General features: G+C 39.3%; 1 protein-coding gene across 1 annotated transcript in view; it reads right to left on the bottom strand.

Moving 5' to 3' along the window:
- GADL1 (glutamate decarboxylase like 1) overlaps positions 1–22,399 on the bottom strand; it is a gene marked incomplete at both ends in the record, with an annotated part of 80,106 nt that overhangs the window by 26,036 nt on the left and 31,671 nt on the right. The window contains 3 exons of the mRNA XM_082311364.1: positions 8,929–9,018; positions 12,072–12,123; positions 16,551–16,750. Of these exons, the coding sequence (XP_082167490.1) occupies positions 8,929–9,018; positions 12,072–12,123; positions 16,551–16,750 (342 nt within the window). The remainder of the gene's footprint in view (positions 1–8,928; positions 9,019–12,071; positions 12,124–16,550; positions 16,751–22,399) is intronic.

Genomic DNA, 22,399 nt, shown 5'->3' with positions numbered 1-22,399 from the left:
TATTCTTTGTTCCTGTGTTCGCAGCAATGATCATTATTTTGCTTTTCTCCCTTAGTCATTCATAGTAGGATACATCATTCCAATGCTTCACTTTTACCCTAGTATAACCCTTTAATCAAGATGACCATTATCTCTAAACTGGGAGCACTTAGATATCTTACCTTTTCAAGTCTTCACAAACACAGAGAGAACCATTTTCTAAGGTATGTCACCAACTGCCTACTTAATTTATATGAACCGTGCCACTTCCACTTAATCCACCCCCAAATTCACTTTTCTGGAAAAGAAATGGGGTTTAGTTTTACCGTTTTGGTCCTTCTACAATCTGTGAGTCTCATAACAATGGATGCAAAATGTCCACTGCCCTGGGTAACATGCTGTCTCTATTTGAAAGCCACACAAATTAAATAGTACTGTCTTTGTTCACACAGAAATAGCAAGAAGTGCTTATGCAGTGCTTAAGCACCCTTTAGTCAATTGAATCTTTGGCAATAAAGCGGAGAATGCAGTCCCACTGAATCCCCATGGCCTTTGTTTCTGTGATCTTTCAGTTAGAAAATAAGGCTTTTTAGATGCTTCCTGTATGTAAACAGAAATATTTATTATGTGTGAAACTTTTAACAGTGCAAAAGTTTGAAATCTGCCTGTTTGTTTTCTATATCTGAACTGAAAGCTAGAACGACTCTCAGGTTTTAACGAGCCAGTATGCAAAATTTTTAAGACATTGGACAAGTGGAACCTATGCTTCCCCTATAAGAAGGGAGTATATCTACACAAAACATACCACACTATTGTAGGTGATTCACTCGGGTCCTGAAAGAACAGTCATGTTAACTAACTAGTCCTAGTGAGAGAGTTTTTAACCTGAATTAAGTACCATACCTACATGTGGCCATACTGCTCCTAGTACCCGAGCTAGCTAAGGTACCTTTCAGAGAGTGTTACATACTGTGATGAAAATACCTCTTCCATTGATCTCCCTGGAAGGTTTGGGTCCTTTACTTTGAATCTATCAGTCTCTCATGATTTTATTTCCTCACAATATTTTTCTCCACTTTGTCTATCCCCTCCAGCTTCATTTCATGCCATTATGTGTATTACCACATGGAGAAATGATTGGACCCTCCATTACCCTTAAAAGGATTTCAGGCAAGAAACAACTAGTGTGAAACCTACTTCACCTCTGGAGATCTGAGCAATCTTGCTCTGCAGGTGGCTCAGGGAAGACGAAATCCTTGTTCAGCCTGAATGCAACATATGGAGCTGCAGCAGATTCCCTCCCCACAGCTTCAATCATTTCTGTAGGCTGAGCACTAGGGATCAATAGACCTCAGTCCCCAGTGGGCCTTGAACATGCACAGCTCAATGGTAAGTCTCTGACAAAAGTTGCCCTCCATTCTCATCTGGTAAACCATACAGCAGCAAAGCCATTTAGGTTTCTTCTCTTTGTTCCGAGAATTGAGGGGTAGTTTTAACAGCTGTGTAACAGTGCTCTTACAATAGAAATGTTTTGCTGCCAGATGTGTTATTATTGCTGTATGGGATGTAAATACCAACAATTCAAGATATCACCTGATATTACAAGTCTGGGAAGGGACTGAGGCGTAGAATATAAACAGTCAACTATCTAAAGGCCAAAACTTAGATGGTTAAAATGAAGTGGAAGGTAATTTAGTGATGTTGATTCTTGCCTATTTGCCTCAATTGAAACAGTACCACTGACCTAAAAAAAAGTAAAGATTTCTGCATGAATAGGAATTCTTTTAACTGGAGCCCAACTGGTACTACCCACTCCTGAAAAGCCAGTCTGGAAGAGGGGCAAAGCAGAGAGCTAGAACAAAAGTCTCTACAATTGCCATATTATGAATTACTAAAATATCACTTAAGGCTATTATAGAAAGCATGGGCTGGAAGCAGTTCACATCTTTGCCTTGCCTTATTACATCTACTGTAGGTTACAATACAGTCATACAAATATACATCCTTTCTATTCCCATACACACATCTGATATGCCAGTCATCCCATCAAGGAGCAAGCATGAGATCAGGCCAGTCTCACAAACCATAATATGTGTCTGAAAGTTAAGCCAGTGTACAACCCCACCAGTGTAAAATATATACTGAAATGTTGCCAGCACCTGGGTCTAATGCTAAGGTGAGATGGACACCATCAATGTAAAACGCATTGATCCCTACTTCTCCTGATGGAAACTTTAACAGTGAATTTGGCCCCTTAGTCTAGCACTACTACTTCAATACTCATGCAAGAATAAATATAACAGAGAATAAAGCCATAAATTCCAGTTATGTGCAGATACGCAGTCAAAACCCAAAGTACTCTATTTTGAATTAACAATTTTTTTAAAAAGGCACATTATTTTTGTGTTCTTACAACTCAAATCTACAGAAGAGACATTTAAAACAGTCATGCTAAATATCTTTTTTAATTAACAGCTACAGACACTTTTGTACTCATGAGTTATATAAAACTGCAGAAAAAAAAATCATATTAAAAGGGAAAGTGTGCAAATCCCTCATTAACAAGGTGTTGAAACACTGCTATAATTTTCCTCTGCTATTATATTCCACTGTACTGTTCCTTCTCATTTATCAGAGCTCAGATCTCGCTTCTTAACAATAACAGTCATTTATATGCAGCTAAACTAGAAAGATTTTATTCATCTGCTGCTGTGTATTATGTACTATTAGTTGCAAAATAAGAGATGTTACTTTAACAAGTGACTGCTTATTTTATTATTAAATTTCTGAGCACCATCCTCCGCTGAGGAATAGTCACACTACAACATAAGTTCTGGTTATTATTCTATTACTCATTTTGTAGTTTCAGGGCTTACTGTGCCTCTCTCCCCTAAGGTCTTTGCCTACAGCCCTGCTTCCACCAAGCCTCCTGGTCTCACCTCTCCAAGAATGCTGCATTTCTGTCCCTCTTGAACACAATACTGAGAATTTAGCTGGACCCATTGAATTAGGAGGAGATTTTGCAGCTCTTCCCTCCAGCATCCTGTAAATAGAGGCCTAAAACAGCATACAGCATGCAGAGGATTTAGTGTTGGGTTCTTCTTACTTGTGTTTATGAACTAAAGCAGCCGAGGTAGGATCCTGGCATCCCTAAGGTTCCCCTCCTGAATAATGAAGACCGACAAGTCTTTCCCAAGGGTGCTTCTGACTTTAGGTTGCCTAAGTCATGATCTGGGAGTTCCCCTTCTCTTTCTCCATGTTAAAAATTGAAGGAAACCGTGCCAACTCCTCAAGCAGCTTCCTTGGGTAACTGCCTCAAGCTATATAGGATGAATCTGGAGCTTCTGTTGACCCTGAGGAATTTCCCGACAAACCAAATTTCTTCAGACAACCCTTTTGGAGGTCCCTATCTGATTTGCTGAAATGACAATCCGTCCTCCTGGAAGGTCTTTCGTTCAAACCTGCCAAAGCAATCTCTTCCACTTCTAGATTTTTGTTTCTTGAAGTCCACAACAGATTTGTAAGTTGCTTTAAGAGAAAGCAAAAGGTTAAGGGATGGCACCATCTCTTAACAATCCTCACATTTTGGGGGGAAAAAAAACAAAAACAAAACAAAAAACCACAACCCAGAACTTGACCCACTCTTTTTCTTTCTGTTCTTTTCCAAATGCATTTCTACATGATTACATTATTTCAATGCAACAAGAAACCACATGGGATCAGAAACAATTAGATCAACATACAGTATTCACAAATGACTGATGAACAGCTCCAGATCTGCCAGTCACAATGATTTAGCCAATCTAACTCCCATATACTTCTGTGTAAATCTCACCATTGATTTTCCTGTCGTTTGATGCGGCCCTCCACAGAAACCCATGTCAAACAGAGCTAGATGCTAGAGTCAGTAGGCTACTTGTTACCATAAAAATTACTCATGTAAGCAAAGTTCACAGAAAGGGGTCTCTACCATTACTCTTCAAACACACACATTAAAATATTAATTGTTTTCTCATTCAAGTGTAAGAAAAACTCAAAGTATAGTACACAAGAATGCCAGGCATTCAAGTAACAACATTTTGCACACAAACCCCAGGTAGCAATACACTTGCCGTGACATGTTCGGGACCTTTCTTGTGCATAAACCTGGGCTTGCTGCATTTAATGTTGTGGTTATAATCTATGCCATTTTTCTCTTGTTCTTCCAAAATATACAGGGCAAACATTATTAATAGAACCAATTGGAGGTCTTGTTTTCCCTTCCCATTCAAACCTCATCCCGTAGTCAATAGGTATTTTGAATACATAAAGAATACTGAATCGGGTCCTTGATTAGTGTTTGATTTATACCACAAAGACCACAAGATTCAGAGGTTGCCAAGGCAACACCACTTCAACCTCCTTACATTTCTGCTTTGATATAAAACCTCTCATTATATAAATGTATCACAATACCAGTCAGCATGACAGGCTATTTTACAAATATGCCTTCAGATAGCAGACAGCTATATTCTTCTCTTGGCGGGGGGAAGGCAGGAATAAGGTTACCTTTTACTAACGGGGAGAGGTGAGGGGTAAAAATGACATTCCAAGCTATACAGGCTTCATTATGAAATTGTATCCTGAGCCTTCTAATACAACCAATAAATTTTGTATTATTTGGCCGAAAATCCACAAAAGGGCAGGAAGAAAACAAAACAAAACAAAAAAACCCCAAACACACCACACAAGTAGAGTCCGAGACTAAGATGCTAGAATTTTGAGTAATTGGAGCTAACAACTACGTATAAAAGCTTTACTGAACCATTGGAAATCTGATACTCCAGCATATGTTGTTTAGAACTATAGACCAGGCAAAGTTTAGTAAAGCATAAAAGACCTACCAGGAACCTACTGACACTTTTATAACCCCAATTTTGAGGTCTAAAGTGGTACTTTGCAATATACCACTAGCCCTCTTTACTAAGCAGTATTCAATATGCAGTAGTCTACCTACAGTTACGCTCCAGGATCCTTCAGCAAAGCCAGGCTCCCGCAGGAGGAGGGCTCTGTTAAAGATGGTTACTTCTGTGTCTCCTTCTTAGTCCTCCAGACCACACTGAGTTTGAGCAGACTATAAGCTGATCCAGAATGCACAAGGCATGGCTGACAGGCTGGGTTAGCAACAGGATGGCAATAGTTCTAGACGCATCCCTCCAAACCTTTCCTTGTGCCCTAGCACCCTCTGTGCTGCCAGGAGGCTTTCCAAAGACAGTATTACTAACGACCAGCTCATTCTGCGTCATCTGGAAACACTCCAGCATGAGCCGAGAAAGCTGACCTTTGAATTTCTAAAGAAAAGACTGTTACAAGTAAGAATGTGCATGGATATTTGCAGTAATGGAAAAAATATGAAAATTGGAATGGTCTGGGCTTAAATTTTTTGCTTCTCTTGTCACTTCCATTTCTGGCTTGTAATCTCCAGTCACGCGTTTCTCACTGTGACTGTGATGCACTGACCACCCTCAGCAGTAAACAAAGTAAATCTTACTGTGTCGTAAGAGGAAGAGGAGCAAAAATACCACTAGGGGGCACATACAGTACTGGCAAAGCAATTGTTCCTTCATCCCGTCAATTATGCCAGTTCCAGGTCAGAGACAACTGCCCCCGGTTTGCAACGACAAAATAACACCACTTACAAATATTTCTAGTTGAACGTACAGCAGCTCCCCAGTTACCAGAGTGCCCATTTGTATGGTTTCTACAAGAAATAATCCCTCTTCACTTGTGAAGAACATCACTGAAAAACACCTTACGTCACAGGTTCCTTTATGGGTTATGCTGTCTGTTATGCACTCAGTGTACTGCAAACTGTTCAGGGCTATCTTGGACCACCCAATTGCATCCAAAGCCTTGCTGTACTGTATGTAGAACCAGTTTCACTACACAACCAAATCCTGCTGTAATCCCAAAAGATGAAAGTGTTGTAAAACTGTGGATGTGCACAGGATTCCCAGTTTCATTGGGTAACAGAGTAATGTACCATTTATGCTGTTCTGTACTTCCCCAGCACCATGTTGTTCAGGCAATGACTCAAATGACCAGTTAGTGGCTGGCCCAAATCCTTCAGGCCACTCTTTCCCATCACCTTTCTGGTTTGCGTGTTGGAGACTCTGAAGAGGGCAAATTTTATACCTGAAGTCCAAGGCCCCAGAATTTAAAACAAACAAACAGTGTACCACAAAAAAAAAAAAAAAAAAAAAAAAAAAAGCTTCTGAGAGACACAGTTTCTGTAGGACAGCTAGAAGACTGACATCAGAATCAGATATCATGCTGCAATCCAGTCAGCCCTGACACATTTCCACAAAAAGTGGGCCATGGAAGCTGGAGAAGAGCCAGTACAGCAGAAAACCTTCAGGGTTATTTTGCATAGGACTATGCAAATTCTCCACGAAGCTGAGGGCTTGAGATCAGAGCTATTTGCTTATCAAGTTTCACCAGCACTAAAACTCACATAACTAACCTTAGAAGACAGCATGTTATTTTGAACAATATTGCTGAACAAGCAGTTGAATAAAATCAATTACTTGCTCAATGGATTTTTAACACATACATTTCCTTAATTATTGTCAGATATGCAGGTCACCAAGAAGCAAAATTGATTTCTGGATAAACAGAATAACTGTGATGTTAAAATGTTGTGTGGAAAGACAAATTGTGAATTAAAACATTTTAATGCTCATTTTAGTGAAATGATGGGAATATTCAGGAAGCACTTGTAGTCAAGAAACTGTACACATCCCCATCTGCCTGTTGATGGCATAATGCAACAACCTCTCCAGTCTTCATCTTCTTATCACTTACACCTTGCTGATCAGGATGCATTGCTTCTTGCCCAGCCATATATTTGTACTGATTAATGTAATAGTAATATAATGACTATGGTGTTTGCATCAGCAGTGTTAGAACAAATTGACATTAGCTGGAAAAGTCAAGTCAGCCTTATTTTTTGTGACCCAGTGCTGTCGTCTCATCTGCTCACCGATACATGTTGCACCCCAAACTGGCCCTCAGCATCCAAAAAGGAAAGTAATTCCAGACCTGTCCCTGTAGAGAATCTGGGAGGTGAAATAACATATTTTAGTTGTGTAACAAGCTCATTTCCATAATGCCGAAGAACTTCCCAGCAGTGCCTAAAGCAATGCAACTAATAATCATCATTTGTTGTTTCCTCTCCCCATCCCTCAAGAGAGAAATTTGCACTGTTCGGTGCCTTGCTTTGCTAGGGAGTTTTCGTCTGTTTTGTGGTAGGTTTTCTTTTGGGCTTAAGTGAGGAGGAGAGAAATAGGTTATGTTTTAGGATTTTGGTTTTCTTAGTACTTTGTCAGAGGAGGCATAAGAAGCAAGAAAATGTCACCTTGCCTCTGAAAGGAGTTGTTGAGATCGGCAGCAGTGTTCAGTTCTGGGAGAAACTGCACGCAAGCTCCTTTCCCTCCAAGTCCTCTCCCACAAAACACTGGCTAGGAAATCTGCATTTCCAGGGTCAGTCTATCTATATCAGTACTTAAAATAAAGCCAGGTGTCTATTCTCCACCTTGAATGGAAACACCATAGAGCATCAGAGCAAAGAACCAGTAAGTTACACTCAAAAAGCCACTCACAATGTGTGTGCTCAAAGCCATTCGTTGTGCTTCATCCCTTCCCTCCTCAGTCCCTTCCCTAGATACATAAATCAAAAGGTGGTAGTTGTAGCATTATTTCTTCTATGCCTTCCCATTGCTCCCTTCCAAATCCTCACTCCTCCATGGGTAGAGGAGCTGTTACACACCTCTGTGTGAGGGTGTGTATATACATACATATGCATATATATATATATGTATATATGTATAGACCTTCCACTCTAACAAGAGGAAGGGAAGCCCCATATGAAAGGATCGTAGCCCATCCATGCTTTGTGAAAGCATGGTAAATGCAAACCCCTTGTGTCCACACTGTGGCTACGCGTGGCTTTGTACCGCAAAAGTTAAATATACTTTCCAAAACAATACAAACAGGGTTAAGGAAAACCTCACCCCTAAAGACACCAGCATCCAGCATAAATTGAAAACAATTCCTGTGAAAGGAAAGCTGCTGAAAGGAGAACAAACATTATAGGAAGTATGCATGTATACATAGTATGTATAGCATGTATATACAGTATACATACTGTATATACATATATATAGTATATATATAGTATACTATGTTCTAGTTAAATTCTAGTAGCAAATACTAGGAAAAAATAAATGCAGAGCACTAAAGCTGCTACAGAGAGGAGCAAACAATGAATTAAATTTAGTTCCTCACAGAATAGCTTATTCAGTAAAACATAATACCATAGTGTCTATTGGTTTCTTAATTAAGTCTTATCTACTGATTCCCCACTAGTAACTTCAAAATTTTACTGCTGCTTTTTTCAAGATGTTCATGATTTTCTACCAGGATGCCAGAATTACCAAAATGCTCACCAATGAAGTTTTTCCCATTGTATTCCTGTCATCATTTACGGGTTGTTTAACATCAGAAATGCATTCTGAAGCACTTCCTCACTTGCATTACCATAGATTATCATAGATAATGCAAGACAAGTTCCAAGGACAGTGTTAAGTGTCTGAAACAGGTAATGAATACTCTGTCTAGACAAGAGATGCAGACAACACTGTTCCTCTTCTCTCAGTTCTGCCAGCTGCTAACAGCTTTGATAGTAAGCTGAATACTTGTAAATGCCTGCATCTCTTACATTAAGAAAAAAATTAATTAGCCTTGTCTAAACAGAGAACAAACTTAAATCCTACCAACATCTATTTAAGGATTAAATCCCCATGCTACTGATAGGTTAATGGTGAGCAAAGCTAATGGCTATTTCACATTCTTATCTGGCACACAGATAAAACAGTAAGCTACAGACAACACTGTTCATGTGACACTCACCTGGTGTAGCTTCTGCCAAAATTCAGGTCCATCCTCCATTTTTCTTAAGCTTGGTGGAATGTACCAAAAGCAAACGTTTGCATACTCCGGCTAAACAAGAGAACAAGTGATGGCTTATGAGATGTAACAAATGGGACAGGAATACATATTATAGCTCATCAAAAAGTTCTGCTTTATTTTCGGGGGGAAAAAAAAAAAAAGCCTTTGAGTTTTTACCCTTTTCATTAAAACTTCCTTCTCCAACTCACCTTTTGTTTCCGTTTTTTGAAACTAGAAATCGTTTTCATATCATCCACTTCTCTTCCTGCTGCCAGAAAAAAGAAACCTGTTGGGGTTCCTTTTTCATTTCTTCTTCCTATATACATATTTAACTGTGCTTTGCTCACTAAAAACTTTGGTAAGGAAAAAAGCGTAAGAGAAGCATAGAGACGTAACTTACAGATTTCAAAATTGAAGCAACTTTAAAGAGAAGAATACTTTTTCTTTTTAGTATTTTTTTAAACGGAAATTTCCTATGAGGCATTTTACACAAAACACACAAACTCAATTTCTGTCACCATTTAACACTTGCCCACCTAGTCATTTTTCTACTGAACAATGCCAATGTCCTTTTATATCGTATATCAAACAGCCCACTACATGATGCTGGAGTTAATGCTGGCTTTCTCAATTTCCACATTTTATAAGAATCTCAGGACCCCTTGCAGGGTACGTGCCATATCTTGGATATATCTTATCCAATATCTAAGCAGGCCCTTTGAGCAAAGACTGAGACTCCACATCTCTGCTTCCCTCCAGAGAAATTTTGCCTTTAAATTCAGCAGAGTTAGCTGCAAGACTCCCACCAAGAATGGCTGTTCACCATGCATTATAAAATAAGGCATTTTGTGCTTATGAGGTTTCTGTTTCATATATGATTGAGAAAATGTTCCCAGCAGACCAGTCCAGGCTAATCAGGCTAATTTGGAACTTTTTTTTTTTTTTTTTTTTTTTTTTTTTACCTCTACAGGTAGCAATAGCACAAGGAATCAATGTGCCTTCTAATCCCATCCAACAGCACCCATAAAACCACTCCGTCAATTTTGATCTGCATTATTTGCAACACAGTATTTAACTGGGGTCTAGATTATAATATAGATTATGAACTCACACACCCCTCTCCCCTCCCACACGCCATCCTCATTAGTACTGGTTGAAAGAAAAAAGAAGTTAAAAGGGAGCTTGGTAGCTGGGTCACACCATCTCTTTGCCCCACTGTGAATGAGGCTATTACAATCCCAGGCAGTCTCCTGAACAAGGAGAGCCCACCAGCTGAGACGTGTTCTTTCATGAAAGGGCACTGCGAACTGCTCATATCATTTTCCGCCTCGCTTCAAAGAATGCATTAAATACAATTTAATCATCAAGAAGAATATCGTTGTCAGCAGGAACAGAGCTGCAAACCTGCCACCTGCTGCCACTGAATGAAATAAAGCTCAGTTCTTAAAGTCCCGTTTCTTTTCCCAAAGAGCATGCATTGAGTACACACATAAACACAGACCTGAAAAGGCAGAGACTTCCTCATGAGCGCAAGCACTGGCTTGCTGTTACAGGGTTTATTTTAAAACTGTTTAAAATCAGATGGCAGGAGTAGACAGATGGCATATATTACCATATTGCCATTGCCTATATTGCCTTCTTGATTATCTCAGTTTCCTTTCACACATCAAATACATCATCCCCCTCTGAAAATACCATTTATCCTAGAAAAACTTAACTACCCCCAGCCATGCTTCGCTCTATTTCTGGTTATCTTGTCGCCGCTCGTGTCCAAGCAGGTAAGCAATTATACCACAGAAGAGTTCAAGATGACTCAAGCACGAGCGGCATTTCCAGGCCATGGAGTGGTTCTCATTACAGGGCTTTCCTCACTGCACGTATCAGAGGATCATCTTCCTGAGCTTCTTGTCCGAAGTCCAACTTCCTTTCAGAAAGGGCTCCATAACTGGGCCTAGCTGCCTCCCAGCAGTCTTTCTTTGATTTCTCCCTGCTTGTCCTCCTGCACTCCTGAAAACCTCTTCTTAACCCTTGCTCAACCTCCTTCTTATTGCCCATACTATAGCACTCCCTCCAATCCGACTTTTAATCCGGATGTCCTATTCCTGCAGGAACTAAACAGCAGTCTCTGCTCTCACCAACAGCGGTCACATCTACAGTGGATCTGGGCTCTCTGCTAAGCTCTACAATAATGGAGAGCTTTTTAACAGACTTGCCACTTCAGTAACCCCATCAGGTGTTGCTGGCCCAGAATTCTTCACTCCACGTAAAGTTTCCCAGCATGCACTTTCAAATTAGCAGTTTTCAGAGTTAAAGGGAAAAGTTTATATTGTATGAATAGTATAAAATATTTTTTATATTTCATATTTCTTCTAGCCTAACCTGGAATGCTCATGGCATCAGCAAGTGTAAACCAAATCTCCATGTGTGGCACTTACTCCGTTTCCCTTCCTCCTCCATGTGCTCTCTTCCAGCTGTCTTTCATACACATACACATCCAACAATGCAGACCGTTTTTCTGAAAATGACAGGTCTTTGCAACATCCCCAGATATTAGCCTTATTAACGAAAGAGCTGAGGATAGGTGGAAAAATAGCGCTTAACTCTGCCCCCTTTAGTCACTCTCCCCTAAGCAAGATCACCAACAGGTAATAACCTGACAGGTTTAGCAAAGATGGGTGAAAACCACAACTTTTGGGTAGCTTTCAGGAAGATGGGTATAGAAAGAGAATTCAGGAAAAAAACATGGACTTTAATGATGAAAAGTCCATTTTTAGGATTAAAATTTTCTTCCATCCAACACATATTCTTATCCGTAAGTCTGGCAAGCACTGCTTTTCTGCAGCCAGACTCTTCACTTTCACAGAAAAGTGCTCCATCTATACCCCCTGAGGCAATGCAAGCCCAGAAGCTAGGAAAATAGGTAAAGTGACTGTAGGGAATACAGAGTATGTTATGTGTGTTCAATCATATCTGTGTATCTCCAATACATAAACTTATTAAATTATATACTTCAAATACAAATTGGCAATTGGCTAAAAAGAACAAAATAAAACAATAGACACCTCCCTTCCCCCCAACAAAAGTTCAGTTCCATTTTCACTTACCTCCAAAAGAAGCCGGAATCCCTCTCTTTTCTTGATTTCCTCCACTAGATACCTGTAATTAAAAATGCAGAGTTTTAAAGCATAGAACAAAACAATACATAGAGACGACAACAAAAAAGGTCTTGAATATGTATACACTTCTTTTTTTTCCTTCTTTTTTTTTTTTTTTCTTTTTCTTTTTTTTCCCTCTAAAGAAACCATAGAGTTAAACCTCATTTCTACCTGCTGTGAAAATGCAGTAGCTATCAGTTCCTGGAAACAAATGAAGGCTACTGCCAGCCAAGGAGCACTGAGGAGAGGCCAAATTCTGTCCTCAGGCACAGATTTTCAGTGGAGCCACATGGCACAAATTGATCCTATTTGCATCAGGCTGTGAACTTTCTCAATGTAAATTTCCATTCATGTTGCTCTTTACAAATTAATTCCTCCATCTCTTTTTCTCAAGTGCTGATTCTGTGCTGCCATGTTATTTCATGGTCACCCTGACATTTCTTGCACTACTATTGTCACTAGGACCTCTTAGTTTAGCTCAGAATTTAAAAGTTTCCACGTACTTCAAGCTCAGCAATTTTCCCAGTGCTGCCTTGTTCCATACTGTACACAACAGCGCACATTTCCATTCAATGAGCCACTGCTGATGCACAATAATCCCTGGGCATCCTACGCATTGAAACAAGTATTTCTTTTCTCTTTCACCTGTCAGTATGAAAAACACAGAAGTCTTCAATGGGAAAACAGGTTTAAATCAAACCTTTGGATCCAAACAGCTTCAATTTATAGAAGTTTTTTAAAACGTGACCTCAACTTTGCCATGGCACACATCACACAGAAATTCTGAAGCAAACAGGACACTTAGACATAGCTGGGACTTCTCTCTTTATTCCCCCCTCAAAGCCTTCCCAAGGAAATCTCCAGAGAAATCACCTCAAATTCACACAGCTTTTCCATTTCAACAGAATTTTAGTCTTCTACATGAAGATTTTGCTGTTTAACTAATAAAGCTGAGACACTTAAACTACTGACTGTGTACAAATCTGTTCTTTTGTTGCATTTATTTGGCATTTTCCTGCCTGCAACTGCATTACTGGTCATCACAAAATAATTCTTTTATCCACTACTTAAGGAAGAAAAATATTGTCAAAATAACCCCCCTTGGTTCTATCCACATGCCTGAAACCTGCCCCCACAGGGACACATCTAGCACAGTTGTATCTGCCACGCCTGCTATTCGGCAGACGTGCTGCAGAAACAGGTTAGCTAGGGAGGCAGTAAACAATACCCTAGATGGTATACATTTTTCAAAACAGAGCATGGGGAGTTGTCATGCTGTTTATCATTAACAAGTATTGTGCGTGTGACTCATTACCTCTTAGCACACATCCCTGCAAAATGATTGCTGTGGTACAGTGCCAGTTCCCATGGCACGCAGCTCTATGGGCTGCGTTGCACTGTGTGCTGTTGAGATGTTTCCTCTCACTATAAGTCAAGGTTCTGGGTCTTTTCTACCACGACCATTTAGATCCTACTGCATGCATTTGTTTGTTACATGGCTGTTAATGCCCACACTACTGTTTAGGTTGAAAGAGAGGCATGCTGAAAGGTAAGTAGGACGCTAGCTATCATGTGAGCGTGTTGGGGGGAACCTATTTCTGTAGGGGAATTGTCTTAAGTAAAACAAGCTCAGTGCTTTTGTCCTGTTGATTAGAAGATACTGGTCTGTGCCATAAAATCAACATTCAGCAAAATCAGCAGGCTATTCACAAGACAGTGGCCCTCTATTTTTTTTTTAGTAAATCATGAAAAAGAAACCTATGTATGATCACCTTTTTTTTTTTTTTTTTTTTTGAGGTCTTGAATTGTTAAAGCTATTTTACAATGCTTAATACCCTTCCTTCTTACCACAAGTGCCTTGGTTTTTATACGACCATCTGACATAGGATACCTGATGTCGGTCAAGCTCACAACATCGTTAATCATGTTCTTAACTACATTGCCAATAGCCTAAGAAGGCAGCCATTAGAAAATCCATCAGCCATGATTTATCTTGCCAGGACCATTTGATGGCAGTGGAGCAATTTACTCTGTGCATCTTTCCACAGTTGACAGTGGAGTTTTATTATCGTGTCATGGTTGTAGAACGTCAGAAAGGCTTGAGTCTCAGTGAGGACTGGAGTGCACAGAGAAGTGGTATTTGCTATGATTAAGCCTTGCAGAAAATGAGGGGTGGAGATCTGCCATGAAAGTAGACATATGTCTGCTAAGAGTGGGTGTCAGAAGAGGAATCAGAAAAACTGCAAAGATGCTGAAGCATAAAACGCAGAGGTGGTTATAGTTGTATTCTAAAAGCAGTTTACTTCTATTTTCTTTTTAGTGTACTTCATAAAGCAACATCCCTGCATCAAAAATAACTGGGGGGAAAAAAACCCAGCAAAACCTTTTCTGAAGTGATCAGCAGGATGCTCTACTGTAGGTATTTTAAAAATAAGCCTTTCCAAATAGGTAGCATCACAATGTTCCTGAGACATCTAATACACTGAAAACATGATTCTTCTCCAGAACCAGAAGAAATTAATGGACTAGCCAATAAGCAAAGTTTGATGCAACAGAAATACATGCCTGTAATTACCCTAAAACCTTTGTAGCTCTGCCTGGCCACGGAGAAAAAAAAAAAAGTAATCTTGCTCTTAAGTTCTATAGTCAATGGACTAGTTCCAGAATTAATCCAAGTCTGGTTTCAGGAACACTGAAATACTGTCTTTGCAACATCAAAGTAAAACCTACTGTAACAAATCAGGAGAAAGGCTGCACAGCTGTTGAGTAGTTAGGAAACCTGGCATAGTGCCCAGTAAACCTGATGCCTCAGCTGCGAAGTGCCCACATCCATGCAAACTCAAGATAGCAATGCAGCTACTGTAAAGAATATACTTCATCAGATAATGACTAAGAATTAAATTTCTTCTTAAAGAAAAAAAAAAAAACAAAAAAAACAAACAAACAAAAAAACCAAAACAAACACCCCCCCCAAAAAGAGACACTCCTTAGAAGCACTGCCAGCTGAATCCTAATGTTTAAAGAGAGTATTGATCCCAGAAAGGTCATTAATCACTACACTCTCAGTCAAACGACCTTGGGCAGTGACCTTGATAGGGCTGAATTCTCCTACTGATAGTGGAATGAATTACTTACTCTGTACAAACCCAGAACAGTACAATGCTTCAGAACAAAAACAAGGTGCAATTTAACCAGAAGATATTAAGGAACACTTAACCAGACAAACACTGAGTGGCTTTGAAGAAATAAAATAGAGAAAAAAGCCACAGCTCATTTGGATTTTTGTGGTTTTCCCTCTTTCTTTTTATTCCTTTCTAATCCACTCTGGGTTTAGGTCATGGGTATTTTTACCTTTTCTTTAAGCGACTTCATTAAAGCGAGACTATTCCTTTAATTTGCACTGGAGTAAACATTCAATTACTTTTGACTTGGTAGGTCATATCAAAAATAAAATGGCAATATGATATGGGTGACTGTTTTTCAATATTAATGATTTGACTTATGGTAGTGTGTAGCTAGCCCAGGAACTGGTGAAGATTTCATTGTGGTTCATCTTGTACTAATTCTGAACAAATATGATACTTCAAGTGAATTGTTTTTAATGGGCCATTATCTTACTTCAATATTATTTCTTCTATCAGAAGACAAAACAACCTGTGTATGGAAGTTTCTTCCCAGAAACTGAGAGATCACCATCACTTTAGAAATACCTTCTAGCAAAAATTTTGCAGAATTCACTTGTGAAACTCAGTTCTGCAAGACCAAAAACTTAGTAAAACTGAACAGGGCAAGCGAGGGGAAGATCACAAGAAAAAGTTGCTTCAGTCCCTAACAGAACATCCTGTAAGCATTAAGAACTTCAGCAAACTTGTGGAGAAAAAACAAGCAGTATCTCAGAACAAGTTGACTTCATATACCTCTACTATATCCTAACATTAACAGCGTCCTCATACGAATTCCCCCACATCATCAGCTTTCTGCTTTTCTTCAGTCATGAGGCATGAAGTGAACAGAAGAATGGCTAATTCACTTCTTACTAGACACAGCTCAGAGCCTGGCACATAGGGGTGGGTGCTTTTACATTAACACCAGAAGACACAGTTACAAGTTAGAAGCGGGTGTATTGGTAAACCTGTCCGATGTCTGGTTCAGACAACATAAATGTTAAACAATGTAGATCAATAGTCTAATTTAGACTTCTATTTTACCAACATTATTCTTATTGCTAAAAGTAATAATTACTATTAAATATTGTAGCAAATGTGATGACACTAATTATTATTGCTGTTAGTTCCTCCTACTATACACAAACAAAAGGAGAGGGGACAAAAGTAAAAATGTGGTCTGTTCCAGGATATGGAGTATCAGCAGCATCAACATTTCAGTCAATTAAACAGACTACACATATTCAAAATTGCGAGGTGGTACCTAGCCAAAGCCAGTGCCCTGTTTACTCTCTCCTCAAGGCCTGTGGTTCCCAGTGCTTTCCACATCAGCCAGAATTTGAACGCATCCGGACGCCTGCTGCACTGAATGGACTTGTCACCAGTGTCATAGCTGACATCGTAGAACTTGTCCTGCTGGAACAGGTATGCGGCCTTAGCAGAGTAACACTTCTTCAGGAGGCCCTATGAGAAACACAATAGAGACTTAGATTGATGATAAGCATTTTCAAACCTTTTTATCTTCACAAGCCAAAGCCTTTTTTTCCTGTCTGTACCAACTGCTTAGTAAAACAGAACTGGATGTGCAGTAAAGTATCCAAAGCTTATGGTGTGGTTTAAGAACCCTGGATGAACCTGAATTCAGTGAAGTCAGCAATGACAATAAGGAAACTTTTTTGTTATTATTTTCTTCATAATGTCACTGAAGACTTGCAGGTTGAAGAGGAATTCTGACTCAGATCTCAAGAAACCATGGGAGCGGGTACTACAGAAACAGTTGCCCAAAGACTACATGGGTGGGAAAGAGGGAGGAGAAGGAGTAGCCTATGTCCACTGCTCCAGTCTATAGATTGGAAGAACAACATATCCACACATAGCTCAATCTATTCTTTCTTTTTCAAACGAAGAACTTTATATATGGCACAGTTACTTGCAGGTGGGCAACTAACTTTTTTCTTTAGCCCCAAGAAATAAATGTTTAGCCGTTACCAGAAAATAAAGTCACTGAGGATTTAGCATAGGCTATCTGACTGTTTGAGTGGAAACACCACGAGGAGATAAGTACAGCCCCAATGTTTGTCTCTTTTCACAGTTCAGATAATTTTAACATTTGAAAATAAACCTCAGAAAAGGTACTTTAGCATACCCTAATTATGGTTTGTTAATGAAATTATTTTTATTCAGCAATCTCCAACCTCCAACTTCCGAGAGGCTACCTGGGCAGAGATGAACAGCAGAAAACAGACAAAGATAAATAAGTAACATGGCAAGTTCCAGCAAAGAACAAAGCTGGGAAACAGAAAGCACAGAGACTGTTATATGTTTAAAGGTGCAGGGGAAGAGAAGAGGCATAGGACTGGCCATTGGCTGAAGAATGAAATATTGAAGTATACTCTGTAATACTACGAAGTAGAGAAGGGCTGGCAGAAAGCAGGCTACAAGAGCAGAGATGAGGGTGACCCTGCAAGGAGCCCAGGAGACAGAAAACATTGTAGATTTGTCAGTGATATTAAGAGTGGGTAAGAAAAATAAACCACAATCTATAAGATAATACTAGAATAGAAATTCAGATGAGGTTAAAAAAATGGCTACAGCATCTGATTCAGATCTGAAAACATGTATTTAAGTGACAGCTGAAGCAGAAGTCGTCTGTGCAGAACCGACCAAGGAACAGAAGTGGACAGCATAAGAGAAGCTGCTAAACAGTATCTCAGAGAGCACAATTCATTTTCCAATTCAACATCACTCTTCAATTTAAACCAACTGAAAAAGAATTTCACATTTCATCTTTTTTTTCTGCATCTGCTGCAAGTCTGATTTTAAAATGACAGACAGGATCTGACATCATTCTTAATCAGTGTCATATTCCCATAACAGAGGTACAATTCTTGATCTACGTTACAATACTTTATTGGTAACTTTGGAACTGGCAATAAAATAAAGAAAAAAAGGTCAAGACAAAAAAAATCCAAAGGAGAAATAATCCACTGGCATATACAGATTAGGTCTCCCTCTCTCCTAGCCATTTCAATTCCCTCCATCAATACCAAAAACAAAACAAACAAAAAACCAACCTGTGCACCTATTCATACAGCACAAAAGGAGAAACCAAAGGTTTCTCCACAACTTCTGTAGGGGCTTGTCAATCCCATTGTAATTCACTGGCTTGCAAAAAGGACAGCAAATTCAGTCTGAACTCTTTAGCCACAGGACCAGCACATTCAGCCTTGTGAAAAGACAGTTTACTTGACGGCTTGGGAAAAAAAGGGGCGGCAGCTGCTCTCCCTCTGCAGTCATCAGAGTGATAATGTGCTGCTGCAGCACAGGATAGCTGTAGCTGGAAAGCCAATGCTGGGTGCAGTTTTTTGCAGTATATAAGATTCTCACACCTACTTTCCAACTTTCTCAGAAAAAGAAAGGCAAGAGATGACATTAGAAACCAAAGAAAAGTCAAGTACTGAAGCATCCATCCTTTACAGTTTTTCTACAGCTTTGTGTTCTCTGGGTAGCAGCTGCACAACAGGAGCAGATGTCTGTAGAGCCATTGTGCCCTATTCATTTACATTTCCATACCTTGATTTTCAGGGGAAATACAAGTTTATGAGACATGGTATTTAAAAAAAAAAAAAAAAAAAAAAAGGCAGCAACATCCACATATTTAAGTTAATTGCTTTGTCCCTTACTGACATTAAAATTTTGCACAGTGTTTCTGCAGTGAGTGTATAGCAGGGTTGATCAATGTGGGACTATCTTCTGCCTTATCAGAATATAATACAGCTGCACAGTAGAGGACATCACAGGATATTAGTTCCCCTCATGCTTGTCGTCTGAGAAATAATAACTTTTGTTTGTCACAAGAAACCTAAACTCGGTAATATTACAGAAAGACTGAGAAGTTCACCTAAGATCACAGTACAGCTGCAGAGTTTCATAGCTTAAAAACAAATGCTCTAGAGTGAAAATGCAACAAGAACAAATAGTTCAATATCTCTGAGTGAACTCAAATTCCTGGGAACATATTTCATTTAAAAAAAAAAAAAAAAAAAAAAAGCGGGTACTGTCCTACTCTCCTGGTGCATCCAAAGCTGACAAGAAGTGCTGGCTTGATGATCCTTTTCCATCTGCTTATCTTACTAATAACGCAACACGCTCAAGAAATCCTGCTGAAGATATTGCCTACTGTCAATCTCCAGAGGCAAGTACAATGACATCCTCCAGCACCTCACTAGAGCAGACGGGAGAAGAAACAAACATCAGACTTTGTGACAAAGAAAGAAATACACCAGACCAATGCAAGAAGCAAGGTGGAAGAGAAAGAGAAGGGAAGAGAAAGGGAATGTTGCAGAATAGAGTTTGGGCAGGGAGGATAACAGAAGAGGAAAAAAATCCAAGATAAATTTTATCTTCAAGAAAGCAATTACTCCTTGATCACTGACATCTCAAAAGTAATAGACCTAAACATACTGAAGACATAAAAAGTCATCTCAGTTTTCCTAGTCAAATGATGGAAAAGTAGAAGGGAAAAAAAAAAAAAAAAAAAAATATGCTTTCTAACTCAACATTCTCAGTCCCAAGAAGACCCCAACAGTTTTCCACACAGTAACTGAGCTGCTCCATCTGTTCAGAAGAATTGCAAAAACTTCATTAGAACTGCCCCATTTGACAAGTTTGAGATCCTTTCTTCAGCATCTTTTATCTTTCTGCCCTTTGCACAAAGACTAATGGTAGGGCTCTGCCTTATACTGGGGCTGTTGAAGTTTGGGAAATGGAAATACTATTTTCATGGAGGCCCCAGTCCACTATGAAGTTTCAAATAGCCTTTGGTTTTGATGAAGTCTATGGATAGCTGTTGTGTGTTCTAATTAATGTCAAATAAATGAATAATTATTGATACTGAAAACAATATATAAAAGAGCTCATTTCATAATTCAACATATTTTTCTCACTGAACATACTTACCTATAGCACGCCTTCTAATCTCTTTCCATTTCTATTGCTAGTTAAAAGTGAATTTCAATTTCATTAACAAAACATCTTTTTCCCCAAAACAAACATCTTCCTGATTTGCCTCATCTGAAGCAATAAGGATAATCTTTTGAACGGCATACTTGAAAATTCTCAAAAGCAGTGCAATGCAAAAGGCCTGTAATTCACTTCAAGAGGCGAGAAGGAGCTCTCAGTGGTACTAACCCCAAGCAGAAAGCAATGGGATTAGAGTATTTCCTGCAGCTGCCCTGGAAAGAAATCGGGGAAGTAGACATCTTTGTGATACTGCTAATGATGAGGAAGAGATTACACTATAGATAGCTACCATGATCACCTCAATCAATTATATTCTGTGCTAAACTGGGATTTCATTAGCTACATTCTTTGAGACTTTATTTTTAACTAATAAGTGAAAATTCTGCTCATTACCTAGAATTGATTGCTAATTACCTAACCTCATGCAACACTCTAACGAGTCACTGAACTTTGGCGTTGGTGATAAATATTAGTTCTTTATTTATACAGCGATAGTATTCACATTTATATGGATTATAGCAAGGACAAATTGGAGTAGCTCTGTGGTCTTAAGGCTGCATGTACAACCCAAGACTGATTCAAAGCATTTTAAGAACATATAAGAACAAAGGTGACTCACCAATGTTTTGAGAATATCAGTCCATCTAGCTTTGTGTTTAAACAGTCACTGCAATTCACACCACAGCAATACGAGTGTTTTCTGATAAGTCACTTATTACAGAAGTGATGAAAGTTATTCAGGGTATGGCAGTGAAAAAGGGATAGCTGTGCATTTCTTGAGTGCTTTAAGCACTGAAGAACTACTGTCATTGATCTGAACTTTTACAGAGGATTAACCAATCTCTCTTTCCCTTTGGTGAAAACGCTTCTCCCTTCTAATCAAGTCAAACATGTATTTCTCTTTTCTATCTCTACCTTATTTGGAAATCATTACCATTTTTTTTCACTAAGGCTGGAAGATACTCTTTTATCAGCATTTCACTGCAGCTTATCCTTTTTTTTTTTTAAAAAACCTGTATAGGAAAATATTTAAATACAATGTTTCATGCTAATACCTTCGGCTGGGGCTGCACGGCTACAAGGCGCGTCCCCTGGGTGGTGGATAGGGGATCCCTCTCTGGAGGGTGCACCGGATAAAATTGAAGAAGGTGCCGCGAACCAACGCAGCCTAAGGGAAGGCCACCCTGACAGAAAAACCACTGGCCCTCCAAGTCATGGGGGTTGGGCAGGAGGCCAACTACCTCCTCCCGGGAAGAAAAAAAAAAAAAAAAAAAAAAAGTTGCAGAAACAATGAGCATCAACTCAGAGATGGAGAAAATCAGTAATGAAGTGAGGAGGAGGAGATGGAACTGGATCGGTCATGTCTTGAGGAAAAAAACAACAGAAGACTGCGCTATGGCCCTTGGGACTCCAGAGCATGCAGCCGCAGACCGATCGAAGTGGAAGAACGATGTTCGCGCCTTGTGTGCCTCCTGGCACTGAGAGAATTCAGATTCAGAGATTCATGCTAATAACCTAGCTGCCATGTCTTAAGCCTATTAACACTGCTAAACCACATAGCTTTATTGATGCTATGTGGCAAAAAAAACCCAAACCAAACAAAACCAGTCACTTACTACCTTTCTTAATAGAAAATCAGGGTGTTAACTGTTACATTAGAAAGGTGGTGATTCCTTCTAAAGATTACCTTTTCATACATAAAGTAAAATACCAAGCTTGGGCTTGTTAAACAATCTATACCTTAAAAAAAAAAAAAAAAAAAAAAAAGGGGGGGGTGGGGGGGAAAGAGAGACAAACTGTTTCCAAATGGACCTCAAAGCAAATGGGAAGACAGGACAACAAAACTCCTTTAATCAGACCTTCAAAGGGAGCTAGGGCTTGACTCACAAATGGGACTTAATGTCTATGCCTAATATTTTCCTGCTTTGATTTCTTGCAGAATTCACCACTTCAGAAACTACCTGAAGGTCCTTGAACATTCACTAGCAGAGCAATATGTGCCAAACTTCCAGCTCCCACTGAAGCATCCTAAGCACAGTGTGAAAGAATTATGTTCACATATAAATGTATGCTTCATCTGCAGCCATAGGT

This window comes from Platalea leucorodia, assembly GCF_965183815.1.
Source record: "Platalea leucorodia genome assembly, chromosome: 1".
NCBI classification, from domain to species: Eukaryota; Metazoa; Chordata; class Aves; order Pelecaniformes; family Threskiornithidae; genus Platalea; species Platalea leucorodia.
Note: the sequence above shows the minus strand (reverse complement) of the source record. Positions and strands in the feature narration are given on the sequence as shown.